At 40.0% G+C, this 24,128-nt stretch overlaps 1 protein-coding gene across 1 annotated transcript in view; it reads right to left on the bottom strand.

Moving 5' to 3' along the window:
• The window catches only part of dennd3a (DENN/MADD domain containing 3a), an 82,997-nt gene that overhangs the window by 27,962 nt on the left and 30,907 nt on the right, over nucleotides 1–24,128 (bottom strand). The window contains exons 6-13 of the mRNA XM_052023455.1: nucleotides 22,755–22,874; nucleotides 19,388–19,606; nucleotides 15,360–15,481; nucleotides 13,451–13,606; nucleotides 11,215–11,311; nucleotides 9,618–9,721; nucleotides 6,591–6,772; nucleotides 348–869 (exon numbers count right to left, since the gene is read on the bottom strand). Of these exons, the coding sequence (XP_051879415.1) occupies nucleotides 348–869; nucleotides 6,591–6,772; nucleotides 9,618–9,721; nucleotides 11,215–11,311; nucleotides 13,451–13,606; nucleotides 15,360–15,481; nucleotides 19,388–19,606; nucleotides 22,755–22,874 (1,522 nt within the window). The remainder of the gene's footprint in view (nucleotides 1–347; nucleotides 870–6,590; nucleotides 6,773–9,617; nucleotides 9,722–11,214; nucleotides 11,312–13,450; nucleotides 13,607–15,359; nucleotides 15,482–19,387; nucleotides 19,607–22,754; nucleotides 22,875–24,128) is intronic.

The following is a 24,128-nucleotide window of genomic DNA, read 5'->3' as shown; positions in this document are numbered from 1 at the left end:
CCACTGAGAAAAAAAAATACTTGGATATAGATAGGTTTTCAGTCTGAATTATGGAATGAGAAATGTGAGACCAAGTAATGCTAAGCATTCAATTTTACTGAAGAGTAAAATTTTCCTTTGGCAATTTTGGAAAGTGGAAATTTTCCTTTCAAAATATTCAGGTTTCATTTTATTGAATTCCTTATTAATTGAATGAGCAATCTAACCTGAAGCCCAAGCCCTTTGTCAACTAATCGTGCAATACTCAGACCGTTAGGGCAAGAATACCACAGAAGGGGATTTCAGTTTACCACATTTCCTAACATGTAATACCAAGAGACAAATTTATGATTTAGTGCATCACTAACCTATAGTTAGGGCATCAAACAGCCGAAGAATGGTATCAACATCCTTCACAATTCCAGATTCCTGGATCCTTTTCATAAAATCTTCTTGGTGCATGTGTGTTTTAGGCAGTTCAAAGGTTTTGACACGTTCGTCAGTTGCTGTTATTTCTTGTTCTTTCTCTAGCATTATGCTAATAAGCCGCTTTAATTCTAGTTTCTGACCTGCTTGACTATATTGATCTGGAGGCATCACACCTATCACCTTCTTTACAATTTCTTTTGGGAAAATATCAAGGTCAGTCTTGTAAAGGTTCTGGAAATCTGATAGTGCTTCAAGATATTTTTCCTGCATCAAATAAGCCAACCCACGGAGATAGTAGTATCTTGCCAACAGACTTGATCTTTCTGGCCCTGTGGTATTTATGGCTCTGCTCAGCAGGTTGATGAAATCTGTATACCATGCTATTACACTGGAATAATTAAGTGGAGACCTAAACTCTGGCAGCTTGAAAGTTCTCACTGATTTTGTGCTTCTCTTCATTGCTGAAAGAAATATCAAAAAAATTAAGCAATATCATGTCAAAGTATTTCTCAAACATAGCAGTTTTTTTTTGCACTGTGTACACCAACCATTTTAAAGCATTACTTTAAAAGCATCCTAATTGCAGAAAAGTTTAACTTTATGTAAAATTCAATTTAATACTAAATGATAAACAACCAAATAAATTGCAATTTCTTTTAATGCACCTAGGCTATTGTTTTTTTGGGAGATAAATCTATATATTTTGTCCAAACACAGTACTAGCATATTAGAGCACAAGAACATGGTTCCTAGAAAGGATGGATAGTGAAAGTTTCCTCCATTAACAAGCTGTAAGCTCCTCTGCCTTTTCCAAATAAACTGGTATGGTAATACTGGGTTGCTCAAATGTCATCAAATAGTCATTAAAAGTCCCCTTTTTTTAAAATCCCAAATCCACTTCCTGATGGCCAATTCCAGAAGCAAATCATAACTCCAATGTCAGATACAGATTAGATATAATGTAGAATTTCATAAAGTTGTTCAAAAAAAAATCCCAATCTTAGACGTGGGAAAAAGCATTGGGTCTGATCATGCTCACTTCTAGCTGGTGATTCCATGGGGTATTGCTATAGTCCCCTACTGTCCAGCTCACCTCTGCATCTGACCTGCCAATCTGTGATTCGACACACTAATAAGAACAACAGCAGAACACTGATGTATTGGGCAATATGACTGGCACAATCATATTTTGCCATCCAATTCATTTGAATGGGATCACTCACCTTAGCTAAAAAGCAAAGCACATTTAAGTGGTTTACTTCTTTTTAAATTTAACTTAATCTTACATTTTTTAATTAATTTCCAGGACTTTAAGATTTTTAAAATGTATTTTGTTAATTATTTAAACCGACTTGAACTTTAAATGACTCCATCAGCAGGATCTGCTGAAACTCCACTGGGGTCCCTGGTATACGAAACCTGATGTCTAGTCTCCATTTCACCTTGCAAGTAGATTCCTGGATATGAAGGATTGGCTCAGCTGACCCTCTGTATTCAGATCAGGTTAGGGGACCATAGGCAGCAAGTTCAAGTGATAGTCTGCATCCAATACAATCCTGACCAATAAATAAGTCTATAAAATTATTACAGAAGTTTCAATTTGTGCTGATAAGTTTTGGAAATAAATGGATAAGCCGCAACATTTAATAAGTTAAGTGTTGCTTCCATCCATATATTTTCATTATATTTAAATTGCATTTTCAATCAAGACAAATACATAATGTCATTTATGTTTCCTGATCTAAACAAGTTTAAGCTATCTTTGGGTGTAGGGCATAATCATTCTACGTGACGTGCAGCTGAAATTATAACAAATTACAGCAAGGAAATAGGGTGTGCATTCCACTGGTTGTGATGTTTATTCTACATGAGAATTAATCCCAATCCAGGAGTCAATTCTACTACCCTTTGCTGCAATGACCTACCTAACTTTAAACTAATGGCCCAAAATTTGCAATAAGACACTTAAGACTCTCTGCTGACCTCTGAAGGACATTTGGAGTAATTTCAACCAGTAACACTAGCAGAAACTTCCAGCTTGTTCTATTCCTTGTAGCGAGGTACTGCTTTGGTGCGAAAGATCTGTAAGGTACTGCTGTTAATATCATGTGAATCTGAACTTTTAAAGCCTTCTAATCTATCATATCACCCAGATTTCTCACTAATCCTCTGAAGAATTGCTATTTACTTATATAAATTTTATCATCCCACATTTGAATTTCACCTGCCATTTTTTTGAACCTAACAGCCAATTTATAAACTTATTTCAATTTATTAATTTTGGGAAAAATTGAACTACCTCCTACTAATATCAAATTAATTTTGATAGAATTAAAGACCAAGGAAAAAGATGCAAGAACATGAAATGGCAGCGACTACAGAATGATGCAGATAGAGTGATCTACAGAAGGTGTCCTCATGCATGGAACACAAGAGTTAGCATTAAGGTGCACAGGTAATTAGAAAGACAAATGGAATGTTGGCCTTCACTGCAAAGAGAATGGAATATAAAATTAAGTCCTGCTGGAACAGTGCGGGGTGTCATTGGGACAACATCTGATGTTGCATATCCTATTTTGTAAAAAGGGCAATGTTACAGTGGTCATGGGGGATTTCAATATGCAGGTAGATTGAGAAAATCAGGTTGGTACTGGATCCCAAGAGAAGGAATTTGTAGAATGCCTATGAGATGGATTTTTAGAACAGCTTGTGGTTGAGCCCACTAGGGAAAAGGCAATTCTGGATTTGGTGTTGTGCAATGAACCAGATTTGATAAGGGAGCTTAAGGTAAAAGGAACCCTTAAGAAGCAGTGATCATAATATGATAGAATTCACCCTGCAATTTGAGAGGGAGAAGCTAAAATCAGATGTATCGGTATTACAGTTGAGTAAAGGTAATTACAGTGTCTTGAAAGAGGAGCTGGCCAAAGTTGAATGGAAGGGGACCCTAACAGGGATGACAGAAGAGTAGTAATGGCAGGAATTTCTGGGAATAATTCAGAAGACACAGGATCAGTTCATCCCAAAGAACAAGCAGCATTCCAAAGGGAGGATGAGGCAACCATGGCTGACAAGTGAAGTCAAAGACAGCATGAAACAAAAGAGGGGGTATACAATATTGCAAAAATTAGTGGGAAGTGTTAGGATTGGGAAGCTTTTAAAAACCCAACAGAAGGCAACTAAAAAAGTAATAAGGGGAGAAAAAAAAATGAAACGTGAAGGTAAGCTAGCCAATAATATAAAAGAGGATACCAAAAGCTTTTTCAGATAGATAACAGTAAAAAAGAAGCAAGAGCAGACATTGGACCACTGGAAAATGATGCTGGAGAGGTAGTAATGTGGAACAAAGAAATGACAGTTGAACTTAATAAGTATTTTGCACCAGTCTTCACTGTGGAAGATACCAGCAACATGTCAGAAATTCGAGAGAGTCAGGGGGCAGAAGTGAGTGTAGTCACTGTTACTAAGGAGAAGGTGCTTGGGAAGCCGAAAGGTCTGAAGGTAGACAAGTCACCTGCCCTGGATGGACTACACCCCAGGGTTCTGAAAGAGGTAGCTGAAGAGATAGTGGAGGCAGTTGTAGTGATCTTTCAAGAATCACCAGATTCAGGAATAGTTCAAGGACTGGAAAATTGCAAATGTCACTCCACTCTTTAAGAAGGGAGGGAGGCAAAAGACTGGAAATTATAGGCCAGTTAGCCTGACTTCACTGGTTGGTAAGATGTTAGAGTCCATCATTAAGGATGAGGCTTTGGGGTACTTAGATGCATGTGATAACATAGGCCAAAGTCAGCATGGTTTTCTTAAGGGGAAAGCTTACCTGACATACCTGTTTGAATTCTTTGAGGAAGTAACAGGCAGGATAGACAAAGGACAGTCAGTGGATGTTGTTTACTTGGATTTTCAGAAGGCCTTTGACAAGGTGCTCCACATGAGACTGCTAAACAAGATAGGGGGCCATGGTATTACAGGAAAGGTACTAGCATGGATAGAAGATTGGCTGACTGGCAGAAGGCAAAGAGTGGGGATAAAGGGGGCCTTTTCTGATTGGCTGCTGGTGACCAGTGGTGTTCCACGGGGATTGGTGTTGGGGCCGCTAATTTTCACATTATAGGTTAATGATTTGCATGATGGAATTGATGATTTTGTGGTCAGGTTTTCAGATGATACAAAGATTGGTGGAGGGCAGGTAGTGTTGAGGAAGCAGGGAGTCTGCAGAAGGACTTGGACGGGTTGGGAGAATGGGCAAAGAAGTGGCAGATGGAATACAGGTAGGGAAGTGTATGGTCATGCACTTTGGTAGAAGGAATAAAGGTGTAGACTATTTTCTAGACGGGGAGAGAATTCAGAAATCAGAGGTGCAAAGGGACTTGGGCATCCTCGTGCAGGATGCCCTAAAGGTTAACTTGCAGGTTGAGTCGGTAGTAAGGAAGGCAAATGCCATGTTAGCATCCATTTCGAGAAGACTAGAATATAACAGCAAGGATGTAATGCTGAGGCTTTATAAAGCATTGGTCAGACCACATTTGGAGTATTGTGAGCAGTTTTGGGCCCTGTATCTAAGGAAGGATATGCTGGCATTCGAGAGGGTCCAGAGGATGTTTACAAGAATGATCCCAGGAATGAAAGGGTTAATGAGCATTTGGTTTAGAAGGATCTCATTGAAAACTACCGAATATTGAAAGGCCTGGATGGAGTGGATGTGGAGAGGATGTTTCCAGTAGTGGGAGAGTCTAGGACCAGAGGGCACAGCCTCCGAATAGAAGGACATCCTTTTAGATCAGAGATGAGGAGGAATTTCTTTAGTCAGAGGGTGGTGAATCTGTGGAATTCATTGCCACAAACAGCTGTAGGGGCCAAGTCATTGGGTATATTTAAAATGGAGGTTGATAGGTTCTCGATTAGTAAGGATGTCAAAGGTCACGGAGAGAAAGCAGAAGAATAGGGTTGAGAGGGAAAAACAAATCAGCCATGATCGAAAGGAGGAGCAGACTCGATGGGCCGAATAGCCTAATTCTGTTCCTGTGTCTTATGGTCTCCTTACTTAAGCAAGAATATATTTCAATTGGAGACAGGTCAGAGAAGGTCTATCAGATTGATTCTTTAGATAAAAGTGTTGCCATATGAGGAAATCCGAGCAGGTTGGACCTGTACTCATTGGGGTTTAGAAGAACAAAAGATGATCTTATTGAAATTCTGGGGGGTCTTTACAGCATGATGCTCAGAGGACACAGAAATCTGGAACTGGGGAGCGTTATTACAGAATAAGGGGTCAGCCATTTAATACAGAGATGTTAACTTTCCATTTCCCTCCACAGATGCTGTCTCACCCACTGAGTTCCTCCAGCATTTTGTGTGTTAATAAAGAAATGAGGAAGAATTTCTTCTCTCAGAGGGTTGTGAATCCTTTGAAACTTCTAGCCCAAAGTGTTACGGAGGCTGAATTAGTGAACATATTCACTAAGGTGGACAGATGTTTGGTTTACAAAGAAACTGAGGGTTACAGGGAACAGGAAGGCACATTAGCTGAGGCCAAGGTCAATGAGCTATCACTTTATTAAACGGTGGAGCTGACTCAAGGGATTAAATAAACTACTCTAGCTCCTAGTTATTATGATATTTTAAACATAAATCTTACTGCAACCTCAGCAGGAATGTAGTCTACTGACTATATGCCAATACAATGTAACTGCCAGTTTACAAATAGCAACAGATGGCAAGGCTACAATTCACAAACACAAATTCCAATAATTAATAGATTTTCCTAAATGCAATTCATTATGCTCTACTCTATCCAGCAAAGAGTATGAATGAACAGCTTATACCACTGACTTTCGGGAATCTGCCAAGGGTTACGCAGGATTTTTTTTAAAGTCAGTTCTGGCATAAAATTCTATTGTCTGCCCAAAGTAAAGTGGTTGGACACTGCAAAACTGACTGACTTCTGATGATCCATTTGAAAACCAACAAATATTGGATAGCCTAGTTTGAATGATTGCCATTGCCAGAATTTAAACCTCAGCATCAAGTAGCATTTTAGGTTAATTGAAAAATGATTACAATTAAATTATTTTATGAACATAAATGGGAAACTATTTGAAAAGCACATATTCTTCATTAAAGTGAACAGAAAACTTCAGAAAATAATAGAACTAACTGAAACTTTGCAAATAATTCAGCACCATTGTTAGGCTTGTTCTTGCTTAGAGACAGATGCTCAGCAGGAAAATCCTGCCAGATATCTACTGGTAGATTTGGCATGCTTGCAGTGAATCGTTTAGTCATCAATTGATCAATATTATATTCCTTCTTCATGACCATCTGTTCCATTGTGGGCCTCCGAGGATTATCCCGCATCTTCATCCTAGAACAATGCCATCAATCACTAAGCTGATGCTTGCAACAAAATTTACAACTCAGAATATTAATGAATGAAACAAGTAAAACCATTAGATTTGCTGTGCATTAATCCCAATGGGTATTAAAGAATCAGAATGCAATGATGAAGGTGGTACATCAGACTGATGGATTCTAAAGTGTAAAGTAAGTTATTCTGAATATCAAAATGAACATCTACCCGAATTACTATCACCTTCCTCCAAAAAAAGTTTAAAAGATTTAGATTGGAATCTTAAAAAAAAAGTACAAAATTAATCAAACAAGACAAGAATAACCAATTCAATCCTAGCCAATACTGGAATACAGATGTTAAGTTTCTTCACAGGTAAGCAATAATAAAATAAAAGTTAAGTCATTGTGGTCTGAACATTCAAGAATATGATTAGCAGAAACAAAGAGGCTGATACTCACAAATGCTTTCCCCAAAGGGAAACACAGCATGACGTGGGGAACTTAAAAATAACTAGTGCCAAAAATGTCCTTTCAAAAAAGAACTCTTAAGCATATAAAATATGTTATAGATTCAAACTCTTTTCTAGCACTAGGTTACAAAACTGTGAACTATGATTCCAGCATGCTAAGGTGGGGATGCCTGCGGGGACAGTCATCATGATGCTCATCAATTCAACGCTAACAGAAGATTTCTAGGAACACAGAAAATAGAAGCAGGAATAGGCCATTCAGCCCTGCTCCACCAGCCAACAGGATCATAGCTGTTCATGTACTTCAGTTTCCATCTTCTCCTGGGTACCCTGTTGCCGTCTTCTCCTCAGTACCCTGCTCACATTACGTGATCTTACAGTGGTATATAAAATCATGAGGGGCATGAATAAGATGAATGTCTGAAGTCTTTTTCATGGGTAGGGGAATCTAAAACTAGGGGACAAAGATTTAAGGTGAGAGGGGAGAGATCTAAAGGGGGCCTGAGGGGTGCACAGGGTGGTGGGCAAGTGGAACGAGCTGCCAGAGGAAGTGGTAGACACAGGTACGATTTGGACAGGTACATGGATAGGAAAGGTTTAAAGGGATATGGGCAAATGTCAGCAAATGGGACTAGCTCAGGTAGGCAACTTGGTCTGCATGGATGAGCTGGGCTGAAGGGCCTATTTCTGTGCTGTATAACTATATGACTTTATTCTTCCTCCCAACAAAACTGCACACAAAACTCCAAATGGGGTCTTACAAAAGGCCCTGTACAGGTGATGCAGGACATCATTGCTCCTGTACTTCAATCCTCTTGCAATGAAGGCCAACATACGATTTGCCTCTGAACTGCTTGCTTTCAGCAATTGATGTACAAAGATATCTAGGTCTCGCTACACCTGCCCTTTTCCCAATCTATCACCATTCACATAATAATGTCTTTCTGCTTTTAGAACCAAAGTGGATGACCTCATTTGTCCACATTATATTGCAGCTGCCATGCACTTACCTGCTTAACAACTTGTCTAGATCATAACAGAGCCTCTTTGCATCCTTCTGACAGCTCATATACATCCCTAGCTTTATATCTTGCAGATGGTGGAAAGGCTTTAGGAATTGGGAAGCAAGAGTTTGGTTAAAAGATAACCAACCTCTGACCTATTTTTGTAGCTGACATACATCTTTGGCCATAGTAGTTTTCAGTGGTGATCTCCAGATGTTTATGGTGGGTCACTCCAAGATAGTAAGGTCATTGAATATAAAGGATAGAGGTTAGACTCCTCTTTATCAAGTCCAAGGTATAGAAAAATAAAGATTCTTCTCCTTTATCACTTTTAAGCTCCCCATACTATTTACTCTGGACATAAAAGCAATTTATTCATTAATTAGATAGAAGGCATGAATAGTGAATTTTTGACAAAATATTTTCCTCACTATATGGCATAGTTTAATAGACCTAAATAATTAGGATGGAATTCCTGCACAGGATCTCAGAAAAAGAAACCAACTGTTTTGCTCGAAGCACCAGGATTCCACAATTATTTGTAACTTGGCAGTTAAGCTAGGATTTATTATAATGGTCTACATTGTTTTCACACAGCTTTATTAATTACAACTCTTTTAAAAAAAACTACACAGTGTGAAATTCATTGATGGAAGTCAGGGCTAAACTTGCATGAGGGTTTTGACTGCAAGTTGTACCCAAGCATTTGGATCATAAGAGATAAGTACATAAAACTTCGGTTAGGCTGCACTTGGAGTATTGTGTGCAATTCTAGTCGCCCCATTAAAGGAAGGATGTGGAGGCTTTGGAAGTGTGCAGAAGAGGTTTACCAGGATGCTGCCTGGATTAGAGGGCATGAGCTATAAGGAGAGGTTGGACAAACTTGGGTGGTTTTCTTTGTAATCTTGGAGGATGGGGTGGGGGGGGTGGGGGGGGGGGGGGGTGGTGTAGACCTGAGAGAAGTTTATAAAATTAAGAGAGGCATTGATAGGATACACATCCAGAATCTTTTTTCCAGGGTAGAAATGTCAAATTCCAGAGGACATGCATTTAAGGGACAGGGGGAAAAGTTTAAAGGAGATGTGTGGGACAAGCTATTTGCACAGAAAGTGGTAGGAGCCTGGAATGGGCTGCAGGGGTCATGGTGGAAGCGTATACGATAGTGGTGCTTAAGAGGTTTTTTGATGGATACATGAATATGTAGGTAATTGAGGGACAGGAATCATGTACAGGCAGAAGAGATTTTGTTTAATATGGTATCGTGTTTGGCACTGACATTGTGGGATGAAGGGCCTGTAGCTGTGCTACATTGTTCTATGTTTTATGTACAATCAATGGGCAGTTCTTGCATGCCTTCACCAAAGGCAAATTTCTCCAAATTTACCTGTCACTTTCAGGGCAGGTGCGAAGTTCCATGTGGCTGAAGGCATCCATCTTTCTACTCAAACGAGCTTTAAGGAATGAATGGAATATATAGGTTTCCAATACCTACAATACATAACAATAAATGCATCTTAAATAATTGAGTTGCATATTTAGGTTAATGACAAAACTAGAGATAGGAACCGCTTTGAATATGCTCCATAGTTTTAAATGCCCAAGGACAATTATCATCCAGAACCCTTAGCTCACCAAGTTCAGTATTTTGAAAGCCCTTCACTACTCCCCCAAATCTATACATCAAGGTAAAGGTAAGGTATTAAGTAAATAAAAAATGTTCTTCCAAATTATGGCAGGAAATTTAGATTTATAACCAAAAAAATTCTTATTCTGGAGATTATAAGAAATAGAAGCAGTACACCATATGGCCCCTTGAGCCTGCTCCCTGCCCTAACCCCCATATATCTTGGTTCCTTTAATATCCAAAAATCTATTGACCTCTGCTTTGAATGCAATTTATGACTGAGCCTCCAGCACCCTCCAGGGTAGAGAATCCAAATGTGCATCAACCTTTGAAGAAGTTTCTCATTTCAGCATTTCATTCACAAATATAATTTGCAACATATAATGAAAGGAGTCCAAGCCAGATTTAGTCTTTGGTTTCCACTACATCGTCATTTCCTTCTGGAATTTATTACCACAGGTCTGCAGTAAACAATTCCAGCTTGCATTAGCATATTCTTATTATGTCAAAATCCTTCATTAATTTCAAAGCTTTGGTTCAAAGAGTACCTAAAATTGTAAAAGTGCAAGTCAATGTTCTGGAATACAGAATATTACTAATTGTTAATCATTCTGAATACTGATATTGGAAATCTTTTTTTCAAAACTATATTCTATAAAACAAACAAGAATGATAAACTACCAAAATGATTTCAAAGATTATAAGAGTAGAATAACAGAAAAGTATAGATACATTGACTTTGAACAAAATAAAACAAGATCACGGACAAGGAACCAAATAAAAATTATAAGTGGGTTTTAAATATTAGAACACTATGGACAAAGTGGTAACAAATCTGTAACGTTTCTTGGCTAATGTTAACTGTTACAATTTTCAGGATGAAAAATTGCAAAGCAGATACATCAGAAATAACTGTGAATAGAGAAACAATAGGGAAAAGTAAACGAACAGGGTAAAATAAATAAGTTAACATTGTTCAAAATAAGTACTTAATTATTTTAGAGGGTAAATAAAGATTTATTTTTTCCACCAGTGAAATGATAATGGTACTTGTAAATCTCAAAGTAAAGCAGGAGATCACCAGGGTTCCTATGCTTAAATAAAATCATTTCATATTCCTAAAGTTTACCTTATGAGTATTGCAGAAACCTGCTTTTGTCATCCAAGAAAAGATTGGATTTATTTAAGATGTATTAGACGAGTCAGGTAAACAGTCGGGAAATCAAATTAGAAAAGGTGACTGTTGATGATAGCAGATCAAATGTGAATCAAGCAATGTATTGGTCTGTAAGTCTACAATATCAGTATAACTTTCACAACTGTATCAGCATAACTTTTACACAATGCACATACTTACCATTTTGTAAAAAGGCTGATCAGAAACTGTTCTGGTCTTCAAAAATTCTTCACTGTTAAAGACACGATATTCATAATTTAAATAGCCCGATACATCCCTGAAATAAAATGGCTTTTGTGAATTCAGTAGCAAAGTTTTAAATTTTAATAGATTGCATCATTTCGATAATCAGAATCTAGGAATATTAAAATTGTGGAATATTAACTGAAGACAAAATATTTTAGTCCAAAAATACTTCAAGACAACATATTTCAATATACAATTATTGTTCTAGTTAAAGACACACACCATTCAAAGACTATTTCCCATTTCAGGAAACTGCTTAGTGACAGCAAATTTTTTCATAATATCCCAATGCATAATTTCTAATTATTTTTATGGCTGGCTAAGCATACCTCCAACGCCATCTACAAATTCACCAATGACACCACTGTTGTTGGCAGAATCACGGATGGTGATGAGGCGGCGTAAAGGAATGAGGTAGGTCAGCTGGTTGAGTGGTGTTGTAACCACAACCTTGCACTTAACATCAGCAAAATCAAAGGAATTGATTGAGGACTTTAGGAAGGGGAAGTCAGGCAAACACTCACTAGTCCTCATTGAAAGGTCTGCAGAGGAAAGAGTGAGCAACTTCAAATTCCTGAATGTCAACATTTCGAAGGACCTATCCTGGGCCCAGCACATAAATGCAACCACGAAGACGGTCTGCCATCATCTCTACTTCCTTATAAATTTAAGGAGATTTGCCATGTCATCGAAGACTCTGACAAACTTCAACAGACGTACAGTGGAAAGCATTCTGACTAGTTGCATCACTGCCTGGTACGGAAACCCCAATGCGCAGGAACATAAGAGGCTACAGAGAGTAGTGACTCGGCCAGTTTCATCACAGGTACAGCTCTCCCCACCTTCGAGGACATCTACAAGAGGCAATATCTCAGGAAGACGACGTCCAGCATCAGAGGCCCCCACTATCATGGCCATGCCCTCTTCTCAATGCTGCCATCACACAGGAGGTACAGGAGCTTGTAGACCCACACCACAAAGTTTCTTCCCCACTGCCATCAGGTTCTTGAACCGACCTGAAAAACCTTAACACTACCTTGGACTATATTTCTTTTTCACTCTCTCAACTTGCATAATGTCATTATGTTTATTTTGTCTTGCAAGTTACGGATAATTTATGTTAATTTAAGTTTATCTTAACTTATGTTTGTAATGTACTGTGCTGCTGCTACAAAAAGCTAATTTTAATGGCATTTATACCCTGTGTATCTATGCCTATGAAAATAAATGAACTTGAACAGGGGTAGTCGTGAAAGCAGATATGATAGTGGTGCTTAAGAGGTTGTTAGATAGACACATAAATATGTAGCGAATGGAGGGATATAGATTATGTACAAGGTGGAGAGATTTAGTTTAATTCGACAGCGTGTTCAGAGCAGACATCGTGGGCCAAAGGGCCTGTTCCTGTGCTGTACTGTTCTATAATCTATACATAATATTAGAGTTGTAAAGAGAATCAGTAAAGAAACAGGCCCTACAGCCCACTGAGTCCATACTGAGCACCAATTTACACTAATCCTTCCTTAATCCACCTTATTCTCCCCACATTCGCATCAATTCCACCCATATATTCTACTACTATGGGCAATTTACAGTGGTTAACTAATCTCCCAACCTACAATTGTTTTCGAAAGTGGAAGGAAACTGGGGCACCCAGAGGAAACCCCTGCAGCCATAGGGAGAACATGCGATCTCCACACACACAGCACTGGAGGTCAGAATTGAACCAAGGTCACCGTAGCCATCAGGGAGAAACTTCACTAGCTGCACCGCTGTGCCGCTTGAATCACTTACTGTTATTTTTGTACTTAAAGGGTATAAAAACTCCAGGTACATTGAGTTAAGGCAGCATCTTCCACTAGGTGTCTCTGGCATGTTTTAAAGTAACAACAGCTTGTTCAAACCCTCACATCACCCACGAAACTGCTGCTGAAGAAAACCCACTGGGTAAGGTGGGCATCCAAGTAATGGCATTATTGGTTTGAGCAATGTCTTAACATTAAAATGATTTGGTACTGCTTAAGGCAAGAAAAATTGACTTGATAGAAGTAACACCCCATTGTAATTTCAAGGCTGGATGCTTTAAATTTGATTTTGAAAGATTATCTACAAGTGAATATTCATTGATCTGACCTATTACAGAAAAAATCCACAAAGTTGGCATTCACACCTGAACATGTTAACAACCAGCTCCAAGGATAACTCCTGAATCTTTGAGTTTAGATTCTGCTGCCAGTTCCTTCTGCGCAGTCGTAAATCTGAAAGATCTGTGGAGGAGCCCAAGTGAGGTAGTTCCAGATCATAATGCAACTGTAGACTTTCAATCCTGGAAAAAAAAATAACTTTTTTTCTCATGTAAATTAATTTCCTAGGAAAAGAATCAAAGTTTTGCAGGGCCTTTAAAAGGAAGCATTCTTCAGATACAAGCTCAGTTTAACAGAGGAAAACATTCAAAGGATATTTCAAGAAGACACACAAACAACTTCTCTTAACTCAAATTTCACCATACATGATAATAAACTACTTACTGTTTTAACTTTGTTCAACTTCTAGAAAATAGCAATTAAAAAAATACTCTACAGATAGTTTAACACTGAACATTAAGCCAATGTAAAACAAACAAGCTTTCCCTTGCAAGCACACACAATGCAAACAATCCTTTAAACTTTCTCCCTCTCACCTTAAAACTAAGCCCTCTAGTATTTGACATTTCAACCCTAGAAAAAAGACCAACTATCTACTCTTTCTTTGCCTTCCATAATTTTATACACTTCTATCAGGTCATCCCTCAGTCTTTGACTCTCCAGAGAAAACAATCCAAGTTTGTCCAACCTCTCCTTATAGCTAATACTCTCCAATCCAGGCAATATCCTGGTGAACCTCTTCTCCACCCACTCCAAAGCCTCCACATCCTTCCTGTAAAGCGTTGACCAGAACTGCACACAATACTCCATATGTGACCTAACTGAAGTTTTATACAGCTGCAACTTGACTTCCTGACTTTTATACTTAATGCCCGGACCAACGAACGCCTTCTTTACAACCCTATCTACTTGTGTTGACACTTTCAGGGAGCAATGGGCTTGTACCCCAAGATCCCTCTGTGCATTAATGCTCCTGTGGTTCCTACCATTTACTGTATACTTTCATTTTGCACATTTGACTCCCAAAGTGCAACACCTCGGTATCATCCAGAATAAATCCATCTGCCATTTCTCTGCCCATATTTCCAGCTGGTCTATACACTGTTGAATCCTTTGACAACCTTCTTCACCATCTACAACTCCACCAATTTTTATGCCATCTGCAAACTTGCCCACCCACCCACATTTTCGTCCAAATCATTTATACATAATCACAAACAGGGGTTCCAGCACTGATCCTTGCAGATCACCACTGATCACAGACCTCCAGTCAGAATGACACTCCTCCATCACGATCTTCTGTCTTCTGTGGTCAAGCCAATTTTGAATCCCAGCTACCAAGTTTCCATGGATGCCTTAATCTTCTGGATCAGCCTACACGAGGGACCTTGTCGAAAGCTTTACTAGAGTCCATGTATACATAACATCCACTGCTGTGCTCTCATCAACCATCTTCGTCACCTGCTCAATATTTTTCCAGCTGCTCGCAGATCCTATCCCCAAGAATCTTCTCTAATAACTTCCCAGCACTGATGTAAGGCTCACTGACCTATGATTTCCTGATTTGTCTCCACTACCCTTCTTAAACAGAGGAGCAACATTGGCTATACTTCAATCCTCAGGCACCTCACCTGTAGCATATTTTGCCTGAGGAGTATTTCCAGCATTTTCTGTTTTTAATATCCTCGTAGCAGTCCAGTTATATGAACATGAATAGTTATGCAAACAATATGGATGTTTCAAAAAGACTAAATCAGTTTGAAATTATTCCTATAATTATTACAGCATTCTCTATATGTTATTTAAAATTCTCTAAGTATACATTTGTGGCTGGGACAAAGCATAAATATATACAGCATTGTAAATTAAATTTTCCTGGACCTAATGAATACATTCTAAGTGAAAGGATGTTCAAGAAATTATATTTGCATTTACCTTTGTGCAAAACGTTCTGCAGCTTGTGAGGGAATTTCAGGTATGTGTGGTTCGGTACCTGCCAAGTTTGAGAATTTAATTGTCCCTTCATCAACGTTCACCAATATTAAGCCTTCAATTTCCTATTTAATTAGTAGCAAATAAATAAGGTTACATTTAGGCTAAATGGATAATGCAAAAATAGTACAAATCTTACTGGCCCAAGCCCACTGCCTGGTATCACTGTCCACACCTTCCCCTACCTGTACTCCACAAGTCCAACAACGAAGCTTATCAACATATGCAGCACCATCTGTGATCAAGTTCAATTTGTCATAGAATTATTGCCAGTTATGTGACTAAATACCAGCTGGTATCAAAACCATCACCATTTGCCAGAGACCAGATTCAATGCTTGATTTGGTGCAATTACGTTTAAACATTTCCCATATTTCAATAGTGTATCATGTTTTCCTCCTGTTTGTTTTTTTTAATTAGCACTCTTAAGTTGGGAAGAGAAAAATGGTTTTAGGTTTATTCATTTCAGGTGACTATGAAACCTTCTCATTACACTGCAATCTTATTTTACACTTTATCGCAATGTATAATCAATGTATGTAGAGGCCCACTCCAGTGGATAATGAAAAATATCCCAAATGATTAACATTCCACAAATTACGTATTGCTGCTATTAGTTTTAAATGAGCTACTTTTCAAATAACTACCACACCTCATTTGAGCAGCACTCTCTTTCATTTCCCTGCTCAGAGCAGCAAGATTTCACTTCTGGTCTGGGTACCCTGCTGCAGTTTGGTGGGCGTCTCCTCAAGGTGGATGTATTGTACCATAATACTCTGCTCTAGCTAATCAAGGTATGTGCCTTGCCCATACAGAGCAAGTGGCTCTGTCTTCTCGCAGTTCCCACCACCGCTGGTGATATTCCAGCTGTTATTCTGGCAGGTGACTTCAACTGCATCATAGATGCGGCTGGACAATCCAGCAGTGTTGATAGCAGACTGAACAGCCCCTCTAGACTCCCAGTGGAAATGGTTAAAGATGCAAAGTTGTGCCCCGCCTTCAGCAGCCCTGCAGGCAGGGCTCAAAAGCAATCCACCTGGTCAAGACCAGATGGTTCAGCCCAGTCCCGGATAGACTTCCTTTTCTTGTCAAAGGCAGTCACGGTCAGATCCTTGATACAGGGATCTTCCCTTCTCTGAACACTGCCTTCTACAGACCTCCTGTCAGCTACAGGAGGACCAGAAGGCAGGCAAGGAGACATAGAATATCAGGGAGCTGAAGGTTGGAGAACCATGAAGCCCCTCTTTAGCTCCTCAGTGCACTGGTAGGAAGCAACAAAGGAGAACATCGAGGTTTTTCATCAAAGGTGTTCAAAATGCTAGACAGAGTCAGAGGGAATGGTGCCAACTCCAGACAGACTTGCAGGAACTTCTCCTTCTGCAGTTGACAGGGGTGGACGTGAGAAGGAACTCCAAGAGATGAAGAACCAGCAAGCCTTGGAATTCTCCAAGACAGTCTTCCAAGCCAGAGTACACTCCATGGAGCAGGATGAGACGTGCTCAATCTTCTTCTTCCAAGAGATTCACAGGAGGAGCTCCATAATCCACAGCCTTAAGGGAGGATGGCTTGGTAACATCCCTGTATTAAGGATCTGCAGATCCTTCTCTGCTGGTCAGTATGACAGAAAGGTCACAGAGAGCATAGACTCCCAGAACTTCCTGTCCTCTATCACTGAGGACCTAGACGACTGCAAGCAGGAGAGTCTGGACCAGCCACTGACTCTGCAGGAGCTGATAGGTTCCATCCATTCCTTTGACTCAAATAGAACTCCCCGAAGTGATGGCTTACTGGCAGAGTTGTACTCAGCTCTGTAGGACTGGATGGGCCCAGGCCTGTTGGCAGTGGCAGTATTTCAGAATCGTAAAGGCAGAAGGAAGACATCAGGAATTGGAGACCCATATCACTATTGAATGTGGATTACAAGATACTGTTCAAGGTCATTACAAACCAGGTCAAGCCAGAGTCAACTGCAAGAAGAGCAACGCTATGCTCTTCAGCAACTGGCCTTCCACCCCCTTCAGCATTAGGTCTGACTACCTGAAGGCACTGGGGATCTGGTTCAGAGGAGCGTGCAGCAAAAATTGGCCGGAGCGGGCAGGCAAGATTAAGCAAAAATTGGGACTGTGGGTGAGGCTTTCCCTCTCAATAACTGGTAAGAACCTAGCCATCAGATGCAAAATGCTCTCGGTGCTGCTGTACCTCGGCACAGGTGTGGTCTATTCTCCACTTGTCCACCCTGGCAGCCACCCGAGCCATCTTCCAGCTCATCCAGGGATCTGAGATGAAACAGGTCCAAGGGGTTGTAATGCACAAATCGCTGGATAACGGGGGCAAAAGCATACCTAACATCGCCCTCATCCTGATGGCCAACTTTGTGTGTGTCTGCATTAAGCTCTGCTTAGAACCAAAATATGTGGGCACCAAGCATCACTACATGCTGAGGTTCTAGCTGTCCCCAGTACTGCGAAGGATAGGCCTGCCCCTGCTGCCCTGCAATGTCCCAGTCAGCTGGACATTGCAGCACTACCTATCCTTTGTGGAAAAGTTCTTCCAGAAAAACACCTTGGACCACAAGTCAGACAGTGGTCTGCACGGAACATTCTGTGGGACAAAAGAAAAAGGCTCCTGCGGGGTGGTCTGAGCAGATTGTCCAAATCATCTGGTAGAATGCCTCACTGCCAGAACTCACCATCAAACACCAAGACCTCGCTTGGCTGGTGGTGAGAGGGGCTCTCCCCGTCAGGTCAGAATCTCACTCCCAACGCACACTGCCCTCGGGACAGCTGCAATGAGGAGGAGATGGTTGCTCACCTCTTTGCTGACTGTATTTGAAAAGAGGGTCTGGAGAAGGATGCAAGGTGCCTTGTCATGGTTCACCCCGAGCAGCTGTGTAACAGAGAACTCTCTGATCTACAGGCTGTTCCCAGGGACACACACACAGACAGATATCAAGTGCTGCTGGAAGATCAAATCAATGAAAGACACTCTTTGGTCTGCCAGAAACCTGTTGGTCTTCCAGTACAACGAGATATCCATAGGGAGTGCTGCCGAATGGCACATTCCAGGCTGCAGGATTACATGCTGGGGGATGCACTGAAGCTCAGTGCAACCAATGCAAAAGGGCTCTGAGGGGAAGGACTGCAGTCTAGGGTCCTCTTTCCACTGGGCATTGAGGGGCTGATTCCAAAGTGGAAGACCTTCAAACAACTGAAGTGTACATCACCCCAGGAGGCCGAGTGGCAATGGTGCTATGTACACAAAAATATGCTAACACTACTAATGTATAGAAACAATGACACTGTGAATGTAAGCCATTTTTTCTTTTGTATTTGTCTATTTTATTATGAATCAAGTTTGCTTTTGAAATTAAGAGAGCAATTTGAACGACTTGTATATTGGCTTGATCCTCCTTCCTGCATTTGATCTTGATTGCAACTGCCAGGCTTTAGCAAGTCATTGTAGATTGCCTTTCTCCTGTCAGCTACAGACATCCATCACATCCCCAAATTGAATACAATGAGGCTACTATCACCAGTATATACAATGCAGACTTCAAAAGAAATTTAAGTGCCATTAATGTGGTTATTGCATACTCAGCAAAGGACCAGGCAACTTCTTCATTGACTATGATGTCGGTAGCTCTGTTGTGATCAATGCTACAGTCAGAATCAGGGAAAGCAAGCAAAAATTCCACTTGGTCAAGCTAATTAGTGGGAGACAAGCAATGGCTTCTGTTTAGTTTTCTGACCTTGAAAGTTGCAGTTCTAAGAATGACGCCTGAATAAAACTGAAAGACAACAGACCATGCGGGCAGGATTAAATCAGAAATAAGTGAGCAAAATATGCTGTCAATCTCGACTCCCATAGTTCTCTTATTTCACAAGGATATTAGGAATAAGAGAGGAAATATCAGCAGTTAATTAAGGTACAATTAATGCATTTTTAATTTTAGAGAGATGATTAACACTTACAGACTTAACTTCTTTAAAGTAATCAATGTGGCAACCCATGAGAAAAGCTGTTGGTGCCATCAAAAAATCCATCATTCCTTTGGACAGGATAGGAACGTAGGTGTGTTGCCATTGAAGTGGATGAAGATAAAGAATAAAACATTCTGCAACAAGTGTCAACAAAGCCCAATCAGCTGAAAGAAAGACTATCCTCTGCTCGATTAAAATACACGTCAGGATCTATGGAGTAAAGAGAAAGTTTGAGATATTAGCAGCTTCAAGCTTTATTACTCAATGTATTTTGTTCTGAGCTTTGAAAAATTCTTCATTTATACAATGCTGCATTAATATAGCTATATATTCAAATTAAGCTGTCACATTCCATGCCTTGTATTTTATAGATTGCATCATTTGTAGGATTTGGTACATTTGGAGAGAACTCACTGGGCTTATCTGGAGGATCAGAGTGCTGTGCAGCCTTGAAATGCAAAACATATCATTTTTTTTAAAAAGAAAATGAAGTATTAGATCATGCACTAAAAACAAATTCAAACACCAGTACCACCAAGCTCAACATTTCCTTGCTTTCTTCCTTTTTGAAACGCAGACCACTTCCTTAGCTCCCGTACAAGATAGGCATACATCCCCTTCTCCAACCCAAAAGAACACAATAGGAGGAGTAGACCACCAGGTCCCTCAAGCTTGTTCCACCATCCTATATGATTATGGGTGATCTATACTGGCCTCAACACCTCTTCTATGTAATTTCCCCAAAACCCTCAATTCCTCAATCTTTCAAATATTTATCTATCTCTTACTATCTATCCAAAAATGAGCACTGTATTCCAGGTGTGGCCTCACCAATGCCCCATACAACTTAAATGCATCTAATGATCTGGCTTCCACGCCCCTGGGGGCAGAGAATTCCAGAGAGAAGAAACTTCTATGACTAGCCTATTATTTTGCAGCTATACCCCCTTGTTTGTAATTCTCCTACCAGAGAAAACATCTCAACATCTATGCTGTCAAGACCTCTTAGGATCTTGTATGTTCAAATAAGGTCACCCTGCATTCTTCTAAACTGCAAGGAATACAAACCCAATCAATATAGCCTCTCCTGATAGGACAACGTGCTCATCCCAGGAATTAGCCTAGTGAATCTTCTTTGCACTGCCTCCAATGTTACCAGACCCGTTTTTGTTGTTAGGTAAGGAGACCAAAAATGAGCACTGTATTCCAGGTGTGGCCTTACCAATGCCCCATACAACTTTTACAAAACCTCCCTACTCATAACCTTCAACCCCTTCCCAAAATGCTGTTAGGAGGACCTGCCTGCTAATTTTTTGGGATTCACGCACTAGAACACCTACATCGCTCCAAACTTTACTCATTTGCAGTTTCTCTCCATTTAGATAATAACCCGCCTTTTGCTTCCTCTTACCCAAGTGCATGACCTCACACTTCCCCACATTAAACTCCATTTGCTACATTTCACCCAATCACTCATTAATCTATATCCTGTTGTAGAATCACATTGTCCTCATCATAACATGCTTTTCCAGCTATTGTGTTCCTTCAAAGGTTATTAATGTAAATAACAAACAACTGAGGGCCAAGAGCCAATCCCTGGGGTACTCCACTAGTCACATTCCTCCAGTCTGAAAAGGATCTACTTATTTTAACTGGTGTTTTCCATGAAATGACCAGTTTTCAATCCATGCTAACATAGTACCTCCAATGCCCTGTGCTTTTAATTTATGCACTAGTCTCTTGTGTAGAATCTTGTCAAATGACTTTTGGAAATCTACATACACTATATCTACAGGTTCCCTCTTATCAACTTCCTATCATATCCTCAAAGAATTCAAGCAAATTTACCAAACATGATTTACCTTTTATAAAACCATGTTGACCTGGTTTGATAATATTCAACTTTCCTAAATGATTAGTTATTTCCTCTGATTGTTGGCTCCAGCATCTTGCCAACAATAGATGTTAAACTAACTGGCCTATAATTCCCTGCCTTCTGTCTTCTTCTATTTTTATACAAGGGAGTCACACTGGCCATTTTCTAATCTTCTGGTACCCTCCCGGAATTTAGTAAGTTTTGAAAAATTTCAAGCAATGTGTACTTATTTCTACAGCCACTTTGTTTAAAACCCTTGGGTGCAGGCCATTGGATATCAGTGATGTCAGTTTTTAGCCTTGTCAGTTTCTTTAATACTTTATCCCGTGATTGGAATTTTTATGGGTTCTAGTCTGAAAAGGATCTACTCATTTCAACTTATTTGAAATTAACCTATTCTCCTTGCAATGCCCTCTACAGGTGCAAAACATTGATTTGCCACCTCTGTTTTCTGTTAATAGTTCATCAGCCTCATTCCCTAGAGGCCCCACATGTACCTTAGCCACATTCTTCATATGTATATGTCCATAGAAACTTTCACTGTTTGTTTCGCTATCACAAGTTTTCTCTCAAAATCATTTTTCTCTGTTCTGAGAGCTTTTTAAGTCTTTCACTGCTGGATCCTAAAAACTTCCCAGTCTTCTGGCCACTAGCCCTTGCCACTTTTTATGCTGTACTTTTCAACTTAATATTATCCTTGACCTCCTTTGTTAACCACACATTCTACTTTTTTCTCATGGAATCCCTCTGTCTAATTGGGATGAATTCCTGCTGAGCATTATGGAGCAGGTATTTGAAGATCTGCCACTGTTCATTTTCTGACCTGTCTCTTAGCTATTTTCCCAGTCCATCTTAGAAAACTCCACCTTCATACTATCACATTTGCCCTTTAAGTTGAAGACAATGGTTTTGGACCTGTGGTGTTCACCCTCAAACTGCATTTGGAATTCTATCATGTTATGGTCACTAGCTCCTAGGGGATCTTTAACCACATAATCTCTTATTAATCCTACCTCATTATTCATGACCAAATCTAAAATAGCCTGTTTCCAGGTAGGTTTGGTAACATACTGCTCGAAGAAGCAATCCCTGATGCACCCCACAAATTCTTCTTCCATCAATTGTCATTTCCAATCAAACCATCCAATTACACACAACTCGTGGCTTGCAACGATCATTTTCCTAGTGTATTTCTCAGTCATGGCGCTAATGGTACTTCCTTTGCCCTCAAAAAAATTCAGCCTATTCAACACCCAACATAAATCAACATGCAACCTTTACTGCAATAATCAATCATAACTTCCAAAAAAGCAATTCAACAGTGCCTATGGAGTCTAACTTGATACACTAGATTGAGGAAGTGGGATAGAAAGAAAGAAAGAGACAAATGAATGGAATGTAAAATCAAAGGACATAAAAGTGGATAAATACTTAAAAGATTGAAATACATAAAATTGAGTGATAAAACTTCAAACTAATTACCTGCAAGATACATTTTGGCTTGAAGCAAAGAAAAGGGATGTGAAGGTCTAAATCTGCCACTGGATAGTTAGGGTCTTCCCTTGAAGGCAACACAATCATCAGAGGATTCATGTTAAATACCTGAGAGAATAAATAAAAAGTTTCCAATTATAAAATTATTTCAATCGATCAAAAAAAATGAAATATGACATTCTGAATAAATGGTAGAAAAGGTGAACAAGGCAAATACATCTACAAAATGAAAGGATTCAGCAATACATAATGCTGTCAGACCATGAGTTAATGGAAACAAAGAACTTGCATTTATATCACACGCACACAGGGCCGTATGTACATGGATCAAGCTATCAGAGGACATGGCAGAGGTGGGTACAATTACAAAATTTGAAAAACATTTGGACAGGTTCATCCGAAAGTTTTAGAGGGATATGGGCCAAATGCAGGCAAATGGGAATAGGTCAGGAAGGCACCATGGTCAGCATAGACAAGTTTGGCTAAAGAGCCTGTTTCCGTGCTGTATAACTGTGACAATTCAAGACTTCAGAATGTCCTAAAGTGTTTTATGGTCAAAGAAGTAATTTTGAAGTGTAACTATTGCAGTATAGAGCAACAGTAACTAAATTGTGTATAATAATGAAAAAAAATGACCAGATACAGTAAAATTCCCATAATCCTCTATATGACCACTTGGAAATTCCAATGGCTCGACATCTGGCTCACCAGGAAAAGTTTGCTGTGCTCCTTTCTGACTCGCCAGAAGGGTGAGTGGCAAACATCAGCTGCTGAGCCAGACATCTGTGCTTCCTTCCAACCCACTTGGTCCCTAGGTCACATGCTCCATTCTAATTCATTGGATCCTCGGTTCTTGTGCTCAATTCCAAGTCCCTGGATCTTTTGTTTCCGTGCTCCATCCTGACCCACCAGGGAACCAGTTCGTGCACGCCATTCCAACTCATTGGATCCCTGGTTCCCATGCTCTATTCCGACTCACTAGGTCCCCAATTCCTGTGCTCCATTCTGACACATCAGGCTTCAGTTCTCATGCTCCCTTCAAACCACCAGGGCCGAATACTACTCCCTTCCCACTTGCCGGGTTCCTCCTTCCCACAGTCACTTCCCACTCACTGGAGCCCCAGTTCCCATGCTCTCTTCCTGCTTAGTGGTGCCCCCATTCCCACACTCTTTCAGCACTCCATTCCAATCCCCAGGACCCTGCACTCCTATTCATCTCACTGGGGTCCTGCTTCACATGCTCACTTCAACTGATCAGCAGCCCATTTCCCACACTCCTTTTAAACTTGGTAGGTTCACTGGAACGTTTATTATAATACTATGTAATATCTTAAAAAGGTGTATTAAGATGTGTTGTGGTAT

The sequence above is a fragment of the Pristis pectinata genome, chromosome 9 (genome assembly GCF_009764475.1).
Source record: "Pristis pectinata isolate sPriPec2 chromosome 9, sPriPec2.1.pri, whole genome shotgun sequence".
In the NCBI taxonomy this organism is placed as follows: Eukaryota; Metazoa; Chordata; class Chondrichthyes; order Rhinopristiformes; family Pristidae; genus Pristis; species Pristis pectinata.
The sequence above is the reverse complement of the archived record's forward strand: the minus strand, read 5'-3'. Positions and strand labels throughout refer to the sequence as shown.